This window comes from Staurois parvus, unplaced genomic scaffold (assembly GCF_062004578.1).
Source record: "Staurois parvus isolate SC_StPar_1 unplaced genomic scaffold, SC_StPar_1.0 ptg000080l, whole genome shotgun sequence".
In the NCBI taxonomy this organism is placed as follows: domain Eukaryota; kingdom Metazoa; phylum Chordata; class Amphibia; order Anura; family Ranidae; genus Staurois; species Staurois parvus.
Window position 1 is genome coordinate 4,697,576 of NW_028317876.1, and position 16,029 is coordinate 4,713,604.

The 16,029-nt window shown below is 40.2% G+C and overlaps 1 protein-coding gene across 2 annotated transcripts in view; it reads right to left on the reverse strand.

Moving 5' to 3' along the window:
* Positions 1-610: 610 nt before the first annotated feature.
* The window catches only part of LOC149469160 (plasma kallikrein-like), a 115,161-nt gene continuing 99,742 nt past the window's right edge, over positions 611-16,029 (reverse strand). The window contains exons 13-16 of one of the 2 annotated variants that reach the window (XM_089669581.1): positions 13,574-13,666; positions 10,223-10,362; positions 7,208-7,362; positions 611-4,891 (exon numbers count right to left, since the gene is read on the reverse strand). In XM_089669581.1, the coding sequence (XP_089525707.1) occupies positions 4,882-4,891; positions 7,208-7,362; positions 10,223-10,362; positions 13,574-13,666 (398 nt within the window). In that variant the 3' untranslated portion in view covers positions 611-4,881. Of the gene's footprint in view, positions 4,892-7,203; positions 7,363-10,222; positions 10,363-13,573; positions 13,667-16,029 lie in introns of those variants that run through there. The other variant, XM_089669582.1, reaches the window with a different exon arrangement.

Below are 16,029 nucleotides of genomic sequence, written 5' to 3' on the forward strand. Positions count from 1 at the left end.
AGTTCAGGTGTTTGTGTGAGGTTCCCCATTAATATCTAATTCATATATATATATATATATATATATACACATACAGTATATATATCAAGCTCCCTCATCTAGAATAAGGGTCTGGTATATACAGTATGAATCCCAGAGCGTTTGTTTTTTTTGGAAGCGCCAATTTTACTGCAGTAGGATGTACACTGTATATTGTAGAGATGTGCCACTTTACAGTCAGGTTTAGGGCATCCCCAAACAAGTTATTTAAAGCAGTTTTGTATTTTTAATGTTTCACTTTAAGCATGATTAAAGTCGGTGCTCCCCACCAAATAGAATTTTTAGGGGTTTTTTTGGTGCATGCTTTCACACATATTTCCCAGGGCAGTGCCCAACCCCTCATTCTATTTGTTGACAATCCCCTGCCTATTGGCCTAGAAAATGGCCATTACTGATTTCTAAGATTTGGCTCTTTAATGAAGTTTGGATTTGGCAGCAAAGTTTGCCAAACCCACCTTGAACCAAATCTGGGTATGTTCAGCTCATCACTACTACACGCATGTTTAATAAATTACTGTAGTTGATGATTAAATATAAACCTATATAATAATAATAATTTTAGAAACCCAAATTACGTGTGAAAAATATTTTTATTAAGGATAGGCAGATAACCTATTAAAGTTGAACAGCAGACACGTCATCTTGTTTATGATGTAAATACAGTGTAATATCACTATATGTCACAAGTATAGTGTAGGGACCTTGCCCTAAGCTGGAGTGACCCTAGATAGTTTCTGTTTGCTTTAGCAGCTAGGCTGTAATTAGCTTAAAGTTGGACTCAATCAATATTAAAGTGGAAGTTCAGTCAAACACTAACTTTACTTAAAGAACAAAAGGAAAAACTTGTTTTTCTCATTTTGGTTATAAGTCCTGTAAGGTCCCATTGGGAGGATTTCATTTCACTTCGTGCCCCTTCGTGCTAAAACAGGACGTGAGAGGATGTCCCTATAAAGTGAGGGAATCTGTGGTTGTCACCAAGGTCACCAGAACTAGTATCCCCATTGGAAGATATCCTCATTATTTCCATTCTGGGGACAACCCAAACTTAGGGATTATCTTTTACTTTCCCTTTAACCTCCCTGGCGGTATGATTATTTCAGATTTTTGGTGCTGAAAGCGGTACCATTTTTTTGCATGGAAATATGTATTTTTTTTATTGTAGGCTGTCATTTTTAGGAAAAACTCACTGAAATCTGTCCGAACAAGAGTCTAGTAAACATCCCGGGTATGATAAAATTTGAAACACAAAATCATAAATTATAATTTAATAAATAATCATAAAAATAATATAAAAATAATAAAAAATTTAATTCAATAATATAATCAAACCAAAAACACTGAAATGTGAAATAGAGCGCCAAGTTCGCACATTGCTGAGCTCAGTCGCAAAATCGTTTTCAGTTTCTGATGACGAATTTCCCCCACGAATCATTATCACTCAATTCTGTAAGTGGTTCTGATTTACTATCGCTGTTCTCTAGCTGATCTAAACCGCTTTTGACCTAAAGGGACACTTTTTGGACGCCATGGACATTTCTCAGTTTCCAGGCAGAAAGAACAGACAAAATGCAGGCAGGGCGCAGGACAAAGCACTAGGGACAATATGTATGTGAAATAGGTTGAAACAGCAATGTTTTACTGTGTAAAATGAAAAAAAAAAAAAATGACATTTTTTAAAATTTTTAAATTTCCCGCCGCCGGCGGCGGCGGCGCCCGTACGTCCCGACGTCACAGGGACAGGACACAGAAGCCGGATGCCGGCATCGGCCGGAGGAGATGGCCGGGGACGCTGCAGGGGACACATCGTGGGAGCGCAGGGTAAGGTAAGTGAAGAACACATGCCGGAGCAGCGCCGCATGGTAAGCCCGAGTGTAGCTCAGGGTTACCGCTTTTGGTACTGAAATGTTACCCCGAGCTACACTCGGGAATACCGCCAAGGAGGTTAATTGATAATAGAGAGGTTTATATTGCTGTCTGTACCTCTGTTAGGGAGATTCACCCTGACAGGTGTTCTACTCCCTCTCCATCACAACAAAAAAAAAGTTTTGCCTTTAGTTAAACTTTATATCCCCACCCCCATTCTAACTCTATTATATCTACCCTGCAAAGGAAAGATCTGTATACTTACCTATTCTGAGCGCTCTTTGGTCTGGTCATATAATCTGGTCCCAGAGCTAGCTTCAGCGTAGAGGAGGGATAGCCACCGCCCCATAGTAAGCCTATGGGTGATGTTATCACCCAGGCTCTGCAGCCGTTGTTGTCGATCTGTCCTTGCTGTCCTCACTGAAATGGGTAGTGGGACCCGATCATGTGACCGGACCAGAATGCCATCAGCATAGGTAAGTATATGGATCTTTGCTTTACAGGGTAGATAGAATAGGCTTAGAATGAGGAGAAGAGTAGATTTAACCGCTTCCCTACCAGGCCAGCTCTGACATTCCTCTTCAACATGTAAAATCATAATTTTTTTTTGCTAGAAAATTACTATAATTTTTTATGTATTTGCGTAGCAGCTTTTTAAATGCAAACTTTTTGAAAAAAAACTCAACTTCAATGAATTTTAGTGCACACAAACGCAATATAACACCATTTTTTGTAATATATAAAAGATGATGATATGATGAGTAAATATATATTGGACATGTAATGCTTTTAAATTGGATACGCCCGTGGAACAGCGCCAACCTATGATACCTAAAAATCTCTATAGGGGATGCTTTGACAGCCTTTACAGGTTACCAGTTTAAAGTTACATAGGAGGTCTGGTGCTAGAATTATTGCTCTTGTTTGGAGACTTACGTATGTGTTCATCTTTGTGTGCGGGAGGGGAGGCAGCGGCACTTTAAATTTTTTTGATTCATTCAGTTTACATTTTTTATACTGTAGTCTCTCTCTCTCTCTCTCTCTCTCTCTCTCTCTCTCTCTCTCTCTCTCTCTCTCTCTCTCTCTCTCTCTCTCTCTCTCTCTCTCTCTCTCTCTCTCTCTCAGGTAGCCTTTACAGGTTACCAGTTTAGAGTTACATAGGAGGTCTGGTGCTAGAATTATTGCGCTCTCTCTCTCTCTCACTCTCTGTCTTTTAACTATTTTAATCCCTATGCTGCTAGCATTAGTAAATAGATAAGAAGGTATATTATATTTACTTGTTTTAACCTTACCTGCTATGCAGAGCCATACAAAGCAGTGTGCAGGACCTGACAGGGGAGAGATCTGTGTTGTTTATACACAGGTCTCTCCCCTGTCAGAAATACTCGGCGATCACCGGATGCCGGCGAGTAATCACCGGACGAAATCTGGTGATTGATAGCCGAAGCTGCGAATGGTGGCGCGGGTAGGGCGTGTGCACCCCCTACCCGCAACTGCAAAATCACGTAAATATATGTGATTTTGCGCACCCGTGCCACCCTGTAGCAGTATTTCTGCTATAGGGCGGCACGGAAGCAGTTAAAGAATAAGATACCTGTTGCAGCTATCAAAGAGACAAGGGCCTAAACTGAGAGAGAAAAATCCACTGCAAACTAAGGCTCCATGCACACTAGGAGCTGAAAAAAATGCTGGAAAAACGCTGGATAAAAACAAAAACCCATTTTTTTTCCATTTTTTGCTGGCATTTAGCCTTTAGCAATGTGTAGCTGGGGGGATGAACGAGCGCCCCCCCCAAAACATACCAGGCCACATGCCCCCAACATGGGGGGTGCTTTGGGGTAGAGGAGCTCCCCCCACAAAGAGCCTTGTACCCATGTTGATGGGGGCAGGGGCCTCTTCCCCACAACCCTGACTGGTGGTTGTGGGGGTCTGTGGGTGGGGGGCTTATTAGAAAATGTAATACCCCATATCCCAGCCACCCCATGTGAATGAATATGGGGTACTTTGTATTCCTACTCATTCGCCAAAAAAGTGTCAAAAAGTCATTTATTTTAAAAAAAATGTCCCCCAAAGTAAATCCAGCATCAATCGTGATGAACTCCGCCGCCGCCAACCCGACAGCTAAATAAACTATGCTGTCACCTGGTGATCCTGCCCCCTTGTGACATCATTGGCCGGGGCATGTCCCTTCTGTTCCCAGAATCTGAAACTTCAAAAACTCTTTTAGATTACAATAGTATGCATGGACACAGCATAACACTATTTGCTTCTAGGGACAGAAAAAAAACACTCACAAGTAGCTGGTAGGAGCTTATTTTTACGTTACTGTGCATGGAGCCTTAAGAATAGACTGACAGCTCTTATAGAGTCATATTCTGAACTGTGGCTGCTGTTACAGTCATTGGACTGATTTTGGCTACTCTGAAATGAACAACTACTATTGGGGTTTGGAAACCTGAGATTCATACTGTCAATTGTTTGAGCCATGTTTACTGCAATTATTTTCGGGTATCCTATATCTCTAACCAGGGGCGGACTGACCTTTTTGGAAACTCGGGCACTGCCCGAGGGTTCGGGGTAAGTAGGGGGCCCCATGAGATGCCCCTGGTACCTTTTTCATAAGCTTTTTTGAGTTTGGGCAAGGACACAGGGGCCCCATGATCCCCTATTGCCCGGGGGCCCCATGAGTTCTCAGTCTGCCCCTGTCTCTAACCCTCTCTCCCAAAGTTTATTCAGCAATAACATTACAAAAAGGGTAAAGTGACTGGTGCCCAACTTATTCACTCCACCATACACCAAGAATCTGAGAGTAGTGCTACAATAGAAAATTGGAAGTACATTTATATATGACAAATAAAACCAGGCAATTTCTTGTTTCATCTTTGTTTCCAATGCTACATTTCAGTGTCGACACACTAAAGGAAGTCCACACATTCCCAAGTTGATTTGAGAAACATCCTCCAGTAGGTTAATATCATTTTAAATGACTCTAGAAAAAAAAGTACACACATTAGTATTTACAAAATACACTATCTTTTATTATATGCACTTGTCAATATCGCTTAAAGTGTTGCTAAACCCCCAACAGTAAAATCAGTCTGTATATGCAGTAAAGCATACTTGTTATACTCACTGTGGAACCTAAGGGGTTAATCCTCCTTATTGTGTAAAAAGGCTGTTTGATCATGTTTTCTCTGATCCTCCCCTTTTTCTAGTGTCCCCAATCCATCTGCTGATAGAACAGAGCCCTAGGGGCAAGTTGCACATGCTCAGTTTGGTGTTTATTGCTAGAGAGTTTTTTTTTTTGGAGAGTTCATGTGATTGGCACAGGGCCAATCAGCACAGTCCAGACAGAGGTTCAGGGGTTATGCAGCCTCATAGGACAATCAGGGGAGAATGAAAATTCCTCCTACAAGCTTTAACATGTGCTCTGCTGGACACTGATATGTAGACATCAGAAGACTGCTCTAACTGCTGATGAGAAAAGGTATTTAGCAGGTTATATTTACTAAAATAATTGCATTTCCATGTTCTGTGGGTTAAGTTACTGTGGGAGACCAGATATAGTGAATGTAGGGTCCTGGGCTTAGTAACACTTTAAGTTAAAGTGCATCTGTGCTTTGCATATACTCCTTAGTTACCAGAAGTACAGAGTATTTTCTTTGTTTCTGAAAGCTAAATACAGTGGTAGAAGAGCATGGTTGCTCCTGCTCTGCTGGGGGATTGGGGAGCAAAAACGTTGTTTTGTCCTGCATAGACAAACCACAGCTTTTGGGAGAAGTGACAGGACATGGACAGCACAGTGGCTAAATGGTTAGTACTTCCACCTAGCAGCACTAGGTTCATTGGTTCGAATCCCAACCACAGCATCACCTGCCTGGAGTTTGCATGTTATCCCTGTGCCTGCGTGGGTTTCCTCCGGGTACTCCAGTTTTCTCCCACACTCCAAAGACATGCTGGTAGGTTAACTGGCTCCTGTCTAAATTGGCCCTAGTATGTGTATGTATGAATGTGAGTTAGAGACTTTAGACTGTACGCCCCTTGAGGGTTAGGGACTGATGTGAATGTACAATATATATGTAAAAGCGCAAATTGATGGCACTATATAAGTATCTGAAATGGTAAGAAGACTTTTTGCCAATCACTTTTGTCCGTGACCAGAATAAATGTTTAAAAATGTTTAAATCATACCTGCACATTTATCTATCCTTTAGTATCTGTGGTGGCCTTTAGACTGATTTTAAAACACAGGAATGACCAAATCTAATAAATGGCTACTTTTTTAACCTAAGCTGAATTTCCAAACTATGGGAATAGTGGAAGCAGCTGTATGGTACCTAATTATCGTTGATTAATTAAACTACATATATGACACCTATGTCTAGTGAGTGGAATGGGAAAAAGTTAAAACACCAGTCAAACTTTTTCTGCTGTTTACCCTTTGCAAGATTTCCTCTCACTTCCTTGTCTGTTAACTTGTGTCACCTGGGGCAAGAAGTGAGGGAACTTTCGTCTGAGGAGGTTGATTTACTAAAACTGGAAAGTGCAAAATCTGGTGCAACTGGATTCACCTGGGACAAGAAGTGGGGGGCACCAACAAAAATATAAATCTAATTAGGTTATGAATTGCTGGATTCTGCTTATTATATTGGAACCCAATGGTTCTGTTTAGGCAGTTTATATATGCCAGGGTCCTCAAATGACACCCTGGGCAGGGTAAAGAAAGTAAGGATAGTATCAAAGCAGTGATTTTATAATCCAAAAGATGATCTTTTAATTCATAAATAGGGTAACACAGGATTAAAGAAGCCAATTTGTGTCGGGGATTAAGAAAAATCCCACATCATCAGGGCTTTCCAAAGCTGAGAATTTGGACTCTATTTTCATTAAAGGGATAGTTTATTGATTGTTGAGCTTCAAGAAAAGGCATATGTTGGCAAAAAGTCTGGCAAGAAATAAAAACCTGACAGAGGTTGGAATCCTCACATACTCTAGCCAAAACTGTCAAACGTTTTGGCTAGTCATTCATAATATTGCAGTTCTAGGGGATATTTGCTGGAAAAGCTATGATGAGTTTATTATTTGAATTCTCACAGAAAATCAATATTTATATAAGTTCACAACAAAGTGAACAGTGGCACAATTTTAATACAGGGAGACATAACAGCAAGTACAGTACTGAAAGAGTGTGGTAGTGCAACTGTAAAATGAGTATAACTTTAATCACTGATCCCTGTGACCCATCATGTGAAAACGTATATAGATTTTAGTGAATGAAAGAAGATTAATATCGTAAAATGCTTACATTTTTGTCTTTTCTACAATCCAGTTCATGTACTCTGTGACTTTTGTATAAACACCTGGCTTGTTTGCTCGGGCACATCCTTCTCCCCAGCTGGTGATGCCAATTAAATACCATGTCTTGTCAACTTCACATGTCAATGGTCCACCAGAGTCTCCCTAAAAACATATATTCATACATTTATCATATACTAAGATGAACACATGAGACTCGCATCATGAATAATTATATCTCTCAGGGATTTCACTGACAAAATATTTCCACCAAATATTCAATTCGACCCATTAACTTTGGCCATTACAAACCCAAATGATAGTGATAGAGTCCCCCTGAGGAATTTCTATAATGTACAATAAACTACTAATCAAGGAGGCCAGCTGCAACACCTTAATAATGGCCTTTTGCATTGGGCAGATAAGACAGACATACACTACCAACTAGAAAATGTAATCTCTAGAGGCTCTGAGAGATGTAGTAACCCAGCACCTGAATGAACCTGTTGGTACTTCCTCAAAACCTAATGAGTGCTGTGGCTTCTAAAAGAGGTACAAAATAATTGAAAGAACCCATACTGAGAAATCTGTAAACTATCATTGCTGATCCATTCTTTTGAAAATTTCCCTCACTGTCATGGTAGTCCAATGGCTTCAACACTTTCAAGAATATTCAGACAACTAGCATTTTCATAGAAAGCAAAGATACGAAGCAGAAAAATCTGATTTCAAAACTGATAATTTTGCAGCTGGTAATCTTGTAATCTGGTAACTGGTAACCTGGTAATGATTGGTCCTTGATTTTTTTTTTGTGATAAGAATGTGTGATGTGTTCAGGCATCACTACTTTTAATCTGATAGTGTAGAGGGTTAAGAAATTCTAAGAAACAAAAAAATTTGAAAAAGGATTTACATGCTGCAACAGAAAAGCTACAGTTATTTGTGTTTTCCAAACTCCAATAATATTATTGTTTCGCTGTAAAAAACTATGGTAAAAATCACAGTGTCTTTAACCACAGCCCAAAAGTTGCAGTGTAAGTAAACCAAATGTTCCAAAAAAGTATTGCCAATGTTATGCATATTATTTATGAAAGTTTATTTTAGCAATAAAATGGCAGATTCATTAATTATAGAAGATTTCCTGGACTGGTGGTGGGGGGACATGTAGAGGTGAATCAAAGGGATAAGTAGCACTAACCTGCATAGCAAATATTCAGCATAAATCATAAAGTCCAGTCTCTGCACTGCCAGGTTCTACAGCTATCTTCAGTGTAATTCTTAAAATGTATCCATACAAATTCACGAGGCATTTTGCATCAATAAAACACAATGAGGATGGTGAGGTACACAGGGACTCTACTGGATATAGGTTTGCTGATTTTCTAAGTAGTATAACCCACAGAATCAGTTAGTAATGGATTGTTATCATTCATGAGGCTAAGGACCTGTTTACACACCCGTTGTCTCTTTCCTCTAATGTGATCTTTAATTAAAAATGTGAATTAGATGACGCAAATTAATAAAGGGCACAGTTGGACAGGACAAAAAACATGTCTAAATGCAGTGGTAGTTTCCTATTACTGGAGTTAGAAATTCTATTATGGGTTTAGAATAAAGCAGACCATAAAAACTGCAGAAAATTGGTTCAAAATATTGGTACTTTTTCCCACCTTGCTTTCTAACTAAGACCGTAATGCGTTAAAGGTACTTCGTGGCCTATATGCAGTTCTAGCTAATCTCCTGTCATCCCTCATAAGAAAATGTACATTGTTATCAAATAAATATTATTGAGTATTCTGTAAATGTTTTTCATCCACTCATCAGAGCTTATATAGGCAGGCTTGTTTGTGAGCTGTTTTTCTTCCCTTAAAAAGTCAATGTGGATGTAAAGGCCTTTCAAAGCAACTCAAACCTTTATGTCAGAAGCAGTTCAAAGCTACTCAGTGAACAACTCAAGAAAAAAAAAATCAAAGCAACCCAGATGAATGTCAATACAACAAGAGGTATCTGAAAGAGAAAGATGCCAATTGCCCAAGAATTGTTTTTATGTAACCATTACTTGGCCCGTTCACCTTGACTCAGAGCATGTTAATGTAAAACTGCATATCAAGAGAGATTAAGGCTCAAAAACGTGCTTCCCCTTTTTGAGCCCTTTACTGAGAATTTATACAGTTGATATGTTTAGAGAAGTGTCAGACAGACACCAAGGGGCCCCTTGTGAAAGATCAGTTTTCGGGCCCCGCATTCAACTACTGGCCAAACAAAAACCTATATTCAGTATTAGCATTTGACAGTTAAATATAAATGAGCCATGTGCAGGTCTACATAAAAATGGGAGGGGTGACAGCACCTAACCATTCCACATCTAAAAGAAATGGGCTCTTAAATCCCAGAGGCAAATGGTATGTCAACCCCAGTTGGGGCACCTTTGGCACATTGCAGGTTATTAAGCAGGTAAATAGAAAATAAACCCAGGAACATTTTCAGGCTAAGAACATTTTCAGCAAGGTGCAGGGTGACCCCAAGAGAGAGGAGTGCTTTGTTTTGGAGACCTAAAAGTCTAGATCTTAAAGAATTTGCATCTGCATCTTTTAAGTGGGTTGAGTATATCACAAGGTAAAATACAAAATTAATCTCTGCTGAAACAGAATCTGTCATCAGAATTAAAAAACTTTCAAATACCTTAAGTGTGCTCGCAAACCCTTCTGTCACAGCCAGATCCTGGGCTATTCTGAAAGGCAAAGCATCAGCACTTTCAAATGCTGCCAAAGTTTGCCCATCCCTTTCTGCCATTTGTACATTCCTATAGACCAGTGAGGCTGCCTATCGTAGTAAATAAGTGTGGGGCCAGACAATGGCAAGCTCCAACAATACCCAGAAATGTTAAAGTTTGACCTGTCAGAACCAGACATGATATGCCTGTGACCAGAGAGGTGCAGCATTTTTCATTTTAACGACACTTTTTTTTAATATAGTACCTGTACACATAGCAAGAAGGTATTTTCAGTCCAAATTATAAACTCACCTTACATGAGTCAATTTTGCCCTGTTCGTATCCTGCACAAATATTTTTATCACTAAGTTTCACATCTGAATAGCTTTTTTGACATTCCGTACTTGACTTCAGTGGAACCTCTGCTTTCTGTAACACATCTGCAGTAATACCTGAACATTATTTGAAAAAAAAAAAAAAGCTTGCTAAATGTTTTTCCAAATGAGCAGCTTTACAAAAGACAGAGGATATGAATAAATAAATGAAGTTATGCTTCGTAACCAAAGGTATGAGGCAGAAACAAACAATGGAGCTTTTCCAAGCGAGTATTAGATGCTCCATGTTTGGTACCTAGCACAAGATCCATCAGAGAAGGCCAAGGGAAAATTAGGCAGCTAACCAGAGATGCAGATTTGTTATCTGAACAAGGACAACCTGTTGATTCGAAGGGTTATGTGGTAAGTGTACTGTATTTGTTGTGTATATTTACTTGTACTGGGTGCATGGTATGGTCTACGTTTGTATAAAACCAGCCCTAAAGTGCCATAATGTGGTCTGACAGCAGAACACTCTATGACATCCCCTCTAGGCTAATATACACTTTGGAGTATATTTTAAAAACTGTGAATGTGACATTCACTAAACATTCATAGCTAGCTAATAATTCTCTGGAGCAGTCAACCACAGGGAATTTTTGGTGAATGTCACATATATTACTTATAAGTAACCAAAAATTATAAGTGCTAGATAGACTGAATGAAACTATCTTCCAACAGGGGAGTGGTAGTTTGAAATCTTACAGGCCAAACTGCCTTCAATCCAATGTGAACAGTCAAACAGGGAAGGCTAGTTCACAAGAAAAATGGAGCTGCACTAGTTGTTGAAGTTAAAAAATGGGGACTGAAATGTACCTGTGGAAGAGTATACAACTAGATGGTGTTTTAGAACAAGGACTGGAGGGGATAAAACATAGCCGTAGGAAGAGTGTGCCTTTTGGGAGCACAGAGGTGGATTACAATACTGCTTATTTTGTCACTTTCCAGCCAGCAATATATATGCACTCACATTGCTGGCGGCCACTGTCCCTATGGTAAGTCCCACTGCCTGATACCTCTGCCACAGTCAGTGCTGATAACCCAGGAAAATGTTGCTGAGACCTCCTCACTTTTTGACACTCTCCTATTGGTACAAAGAAGCAGTGGGGTGGGGGGGTCCAAAATCACTTACAGTTATTGTAACAGTAGTTTCATTTCATTTTGCCTCTGTAATGTAGCACCCTCCTAGTTTAGCTAGGGGGAGCTAGATTCCTGATTGTCATTAAGAAGGCTGAGTAGTAGCCTGGGTGTAATAGCCAGAAGGTCAAATTGTGGTCAGGAGTTGAGAGGCTCTACAGGCCAGCCTCTCTGAAATTTCCCCCTGCTCTAGGGCTTTGGAGGAAGGCCCTAGAGGCAGTGGGTGGATCTGAGGAGTGGCTGGCTTGCACTCCTGAGGGATCCTAGCCAATCCCCAACAGGAAGTTGGAAAGGGCCTGGAACACACTTAAATGTGTTGGCCCTGCTCAGTTGCAGGAGAGTAAGGGTGGAAGATAGAGAGGAAGATGTGAGGCTGAAGGAAGGAGGCTGCACCTACACCCCCTGGGCAGATAGGGGAAGGAGCACTCTGGTGGAAAACCAGATTAGCTACCTACCAGTGACTGTTCATCTTTAAAGTGACAGGAACCGGATCCCCTGTTCAGGGATAACTCCAGATTGTTCATAGGGTCTGGGGTGGCTCTCCAACTGAGACTGTGTTGCAGAAAAAAATTGTAAATAGTTCCAGGATGTTGTCCTCAGTTTATCAGTACCCTTGGGCATCCTGTACATCCCTAACCCTATTCCAGTTCAAATCCCCTAAATAAAACAACAAAACCAAGGCTCGAGGACTGATTTCTAAATCTGGATGCAAGCTTTTGTGAAGATATGTGATGTCTGGCTGTTCAGGACTATAGGGGGACCCAAATCTTCTAGCGACTCCTGAGGGGGTAGTGCTACAGTAAAATGACACAAGCAGAGGTTATTTTCATTGAAAACCACATGTCAAGACAAATCAGTATATCCCAGGATAAAGCCTACTTAAGATATATGCAGGTCTTAGCTTTCACTATAAAGGTTTACTGTGAACCCACTGTTTACCCCCACTGGATCCTCCCTATTGGTCAGCTTGGTTCTACTACATTAAAGCACCAGCAGGAAAGCTTGAGAGCACATGGGAATGGGAACATGCTTGTATTTAGATGTCCATTTCTATAAATATACTGAACATTTTTTATTTCAGTTTTCACTCAAGATGACCTTTGCTTGTGTATCTTTTCATCATATGCTCATATTAAATTGCCTAGGTTGTTTCCTTTTAAAGTGAACATTTGGCAAGGCTATGGATAATAAATTGTTCACATATTCTTAATGTGTATCTAAACCAAAGGACAAAAATATAACATAGTACATCTTTCCTGCAGTTTGTTCCTTAGATATGGTGAGTGCATTAATTTTACCATTTTATGCCTTTTTTTTCCTTTTATTTTTACTTAGTGATCAGGCCAATAGTCCTCACTCCTACACTGTATCTATGCAAGAGCAACATTGTCACCCTAAGACAGGAGGTTTGTTAGGACTACAAAACACCTTCCCGTAAGCTTTTCTCCATGTTTTCTCCATAACATAGAGGGAATATTTTCTGTAGTCCACAGAGAGTGGAAAAAGTACTAACAATGTGAAAGTGAAAAAAATACTAATAATGCAGCAGAGGCAGAATGTACAGGAAGTTATGAGCTGGATTTCTATTTATTTTTTTGCACTTATCAAACAGATATACCAAAATGCTTTCAATGTTATATTTAACAGACCAAAAGGGAGCAAATAAGAGATGTTCATTGTTAGATTTTACATTCATTTAAACTAGCAGAAAATGTGCTTTAGTGCAAGCATTTACTGACCTATGCACCTTCAGGCACTATGGAGAAAGTCATCTTCTAAGTTCAGAGCAAAAGCACAGAAGTTATTCAAGTCATTCTCTCGGGCAGCTCATGAGTCCTGCTCCTCCCTCCCAGCAGTGACTTGGCAGCCTTCCATCATTCTATTCTCTAATGTAAACACAGAACAGGTGCTTTGGAAAGGGGGGTGTGCTACTGTGGAAGGATTCATTGATTTATGTTTCTTCTTTATAATATAAGGATGCATTGCTCCACAGTGAATGTAACTACAGAGGTCAGTGAGGGTTTGGTTTAACGCTCATATACTGTTAAGAATATGTAAATAAGGGAATGTTAATGACCCAGCCACAGGTTTTCTTTATATCTGACTGGATGTCTGCTATAAATATAGAAAGAAATGTTAAAATTGTAAATACCAGACTCTTCTGTGTATCCCCATCCTGTTACCCAGCACTCACTAGGAGTCCCAAAGTCTTGACGTGGGGGAAGGCAGATAGCTTGTTGATAATCTAAAGTGCAATAGAAACAGAAATTAAATACTTCCCATTATGCCGTTAAATTCATGTGGTCATTAAAAGTTTAAAAAGGCTCAAGCAGCTGTAAGATGTTCCAGCTTCAGAGCCAGAGGCTCTAAAGCTAACCGTTCAGGCTTTGATTTCTTGTGTTTAGCCTAGCAGGCTGAAACAAGACAAATTAATCCATTCCACCATCCATGCTGGACAGCAAGGATGGAGATATCTACACTGATGGCTATTGTATTCAAACAACCACAGCTGCCTGCATACTTAAACAATGACTCCATCTGATAGGAGGCAGTCACTGTGTGGCCAACAACTTTCTACCCGCCGTCTTGGATTTTTTCAAGCCAGATGATGCCAATGGTGTATTCAGCAGGAATCTGCAAAATTCAAGTAGTATATGACCAGCTTTGGTCTACCAGATAAGAATATGTATCAGTCTTTTGGAATGAAATATCACTTCTCTGTTTGACATATAATTCTATGTGAGTATTATAAAACTAGACTGAGGTTGCAAAATGTTTGAAGCAGAATTCTAGCCAAAATAATAATAATATAAAAATGAATAGCCTGTGAATACCTGTTGCCAGAGACTTATTGCAATTTTTCATGCACACGCTAAAATGCTAATTTTTTTTGCATGAAAATGAACTTAAAACCCCAAAATGTTATATAATTTCTAAAAGCAGAGGACCTGACGAGTAAAATGGTGATTTTTTTTATCTGTACAAAATTAACACAAGTGTTCATCAAATTTATGTTTTCAGTAAAAATGCATTTACATTAATATGAGTATACAGAAAACCTATACAATCTACAAACTTTTAGTAACTATGAGACTTAGTCAAGAAATTAGATATCAGACATGTCAAAACTTAAATTGCATGCAACCATGAAATGGCAACAAACTGCAGTATCCATTATCTTCCATAGGAGATGCTTTTAAAACATTAAAGTTCATCAATTTAGAGTGAACCATAATTAATGGCTGTAGAATTATTCCTGCCATTGCTGCATGTGCAAAGATACCTGATATGTATTGTGAAATGTTCCTTTACATATGCATGCATGCCCTACGTGCAGAGGCGTTCCTAGGGTTGGTATCACCCGATGCGGTAACACGTGGTGTCACCCATCCAGAGAAGAAGGAGCAGTGCCGGTGTAGTGGTAAAATGAGTATCCCTTAAAGATATGTATCCCCTGAAGCAACTGCGCATGTGCCGGTTTCAGGCTGAAGAAGCTGATCTCCGACTTTAGCACAGAGCCGGCGATCGGCTTCTTTGGGTTGAAACCAGCACATGCGCAGTTGCTTCAGGGGATACTCATTTCACCGCTACACTGGGGCAGGCGCAGCTGTCACTGTGCCAGCATCCTGCTCCTGCACCCCCTGTGATGGTGTCACCCGATGTGGCTCACACACCCCTACGGACAACACTGCCTATGTGTGAGTTTGTTCGAATCTGCAGATGGACTATGTTTCTTTATTTTTAATACTTTTTTCACATAACTTTATTACTATTATAAGAGGGCTAACAAATCCCCTATGTGATAGAATTTTTTTGGTGACAGGTCCCCTGATGACCTTTATTAGACCCTTAATGCCTCCTCTGCATTCCCCCTCTAGAAGCCAGGATCTGACAGCTCTGAACCCAAAGGTTTTCAGAGCCTAATGGTTTTGGGTTCAATGATCACAGGGGAGATTGAAATATGGAAGTTTCTTGCCCCTTCATAATCCAAACTGAACAGTGGCAAGGATGTCCAGGGCTTCCACAGCCCCAAGTGAGCCTGAAACAGACATGTAAGTAGAGTTCAGCATACCTCTCAACCATCCTAGATTCAGTGGGACAATCCTGGGATATGTGCAAAGCGATAGGAGATGGTGTGTACAGGGTGTGAGGTAGTGTGTACAGGGAAGTAGGCAAAGTGCGAAATGGGCAGTGTTTATATTCAAGGGGCAATGTGTCCAGAGAGGGGAACAATGTGTGCAGAGAAGGGGCAGTGTGTACAGGGAGAGGGTAATGTGCAGGGAGGGGCCATGTGTACAATGCCCACATTTTGTGTACTATGCATGACCTAGGTCTTTATCATTGTCACATGTCCCTTAAAGTTGAGAGCTATGGCTCAGGTAGGGGGCTGCAGCATTTCCAGTCTACAGAAGTGAGCACTTATATTAGAAAGCCTGAGACCAGTTCTCTAAAATATGATTTGTATTTCGTTTACATCCCGATTCTGCCATGCCATAACACTTATGATGGTGGTAGAGAAAGGGTTAAAGATAAAATAACAAAACCAGGTTTTGCTGCCTAATTCACCTTCAACACAGGTTTTCCATGTAGTGCTTTTTTCTACCACTA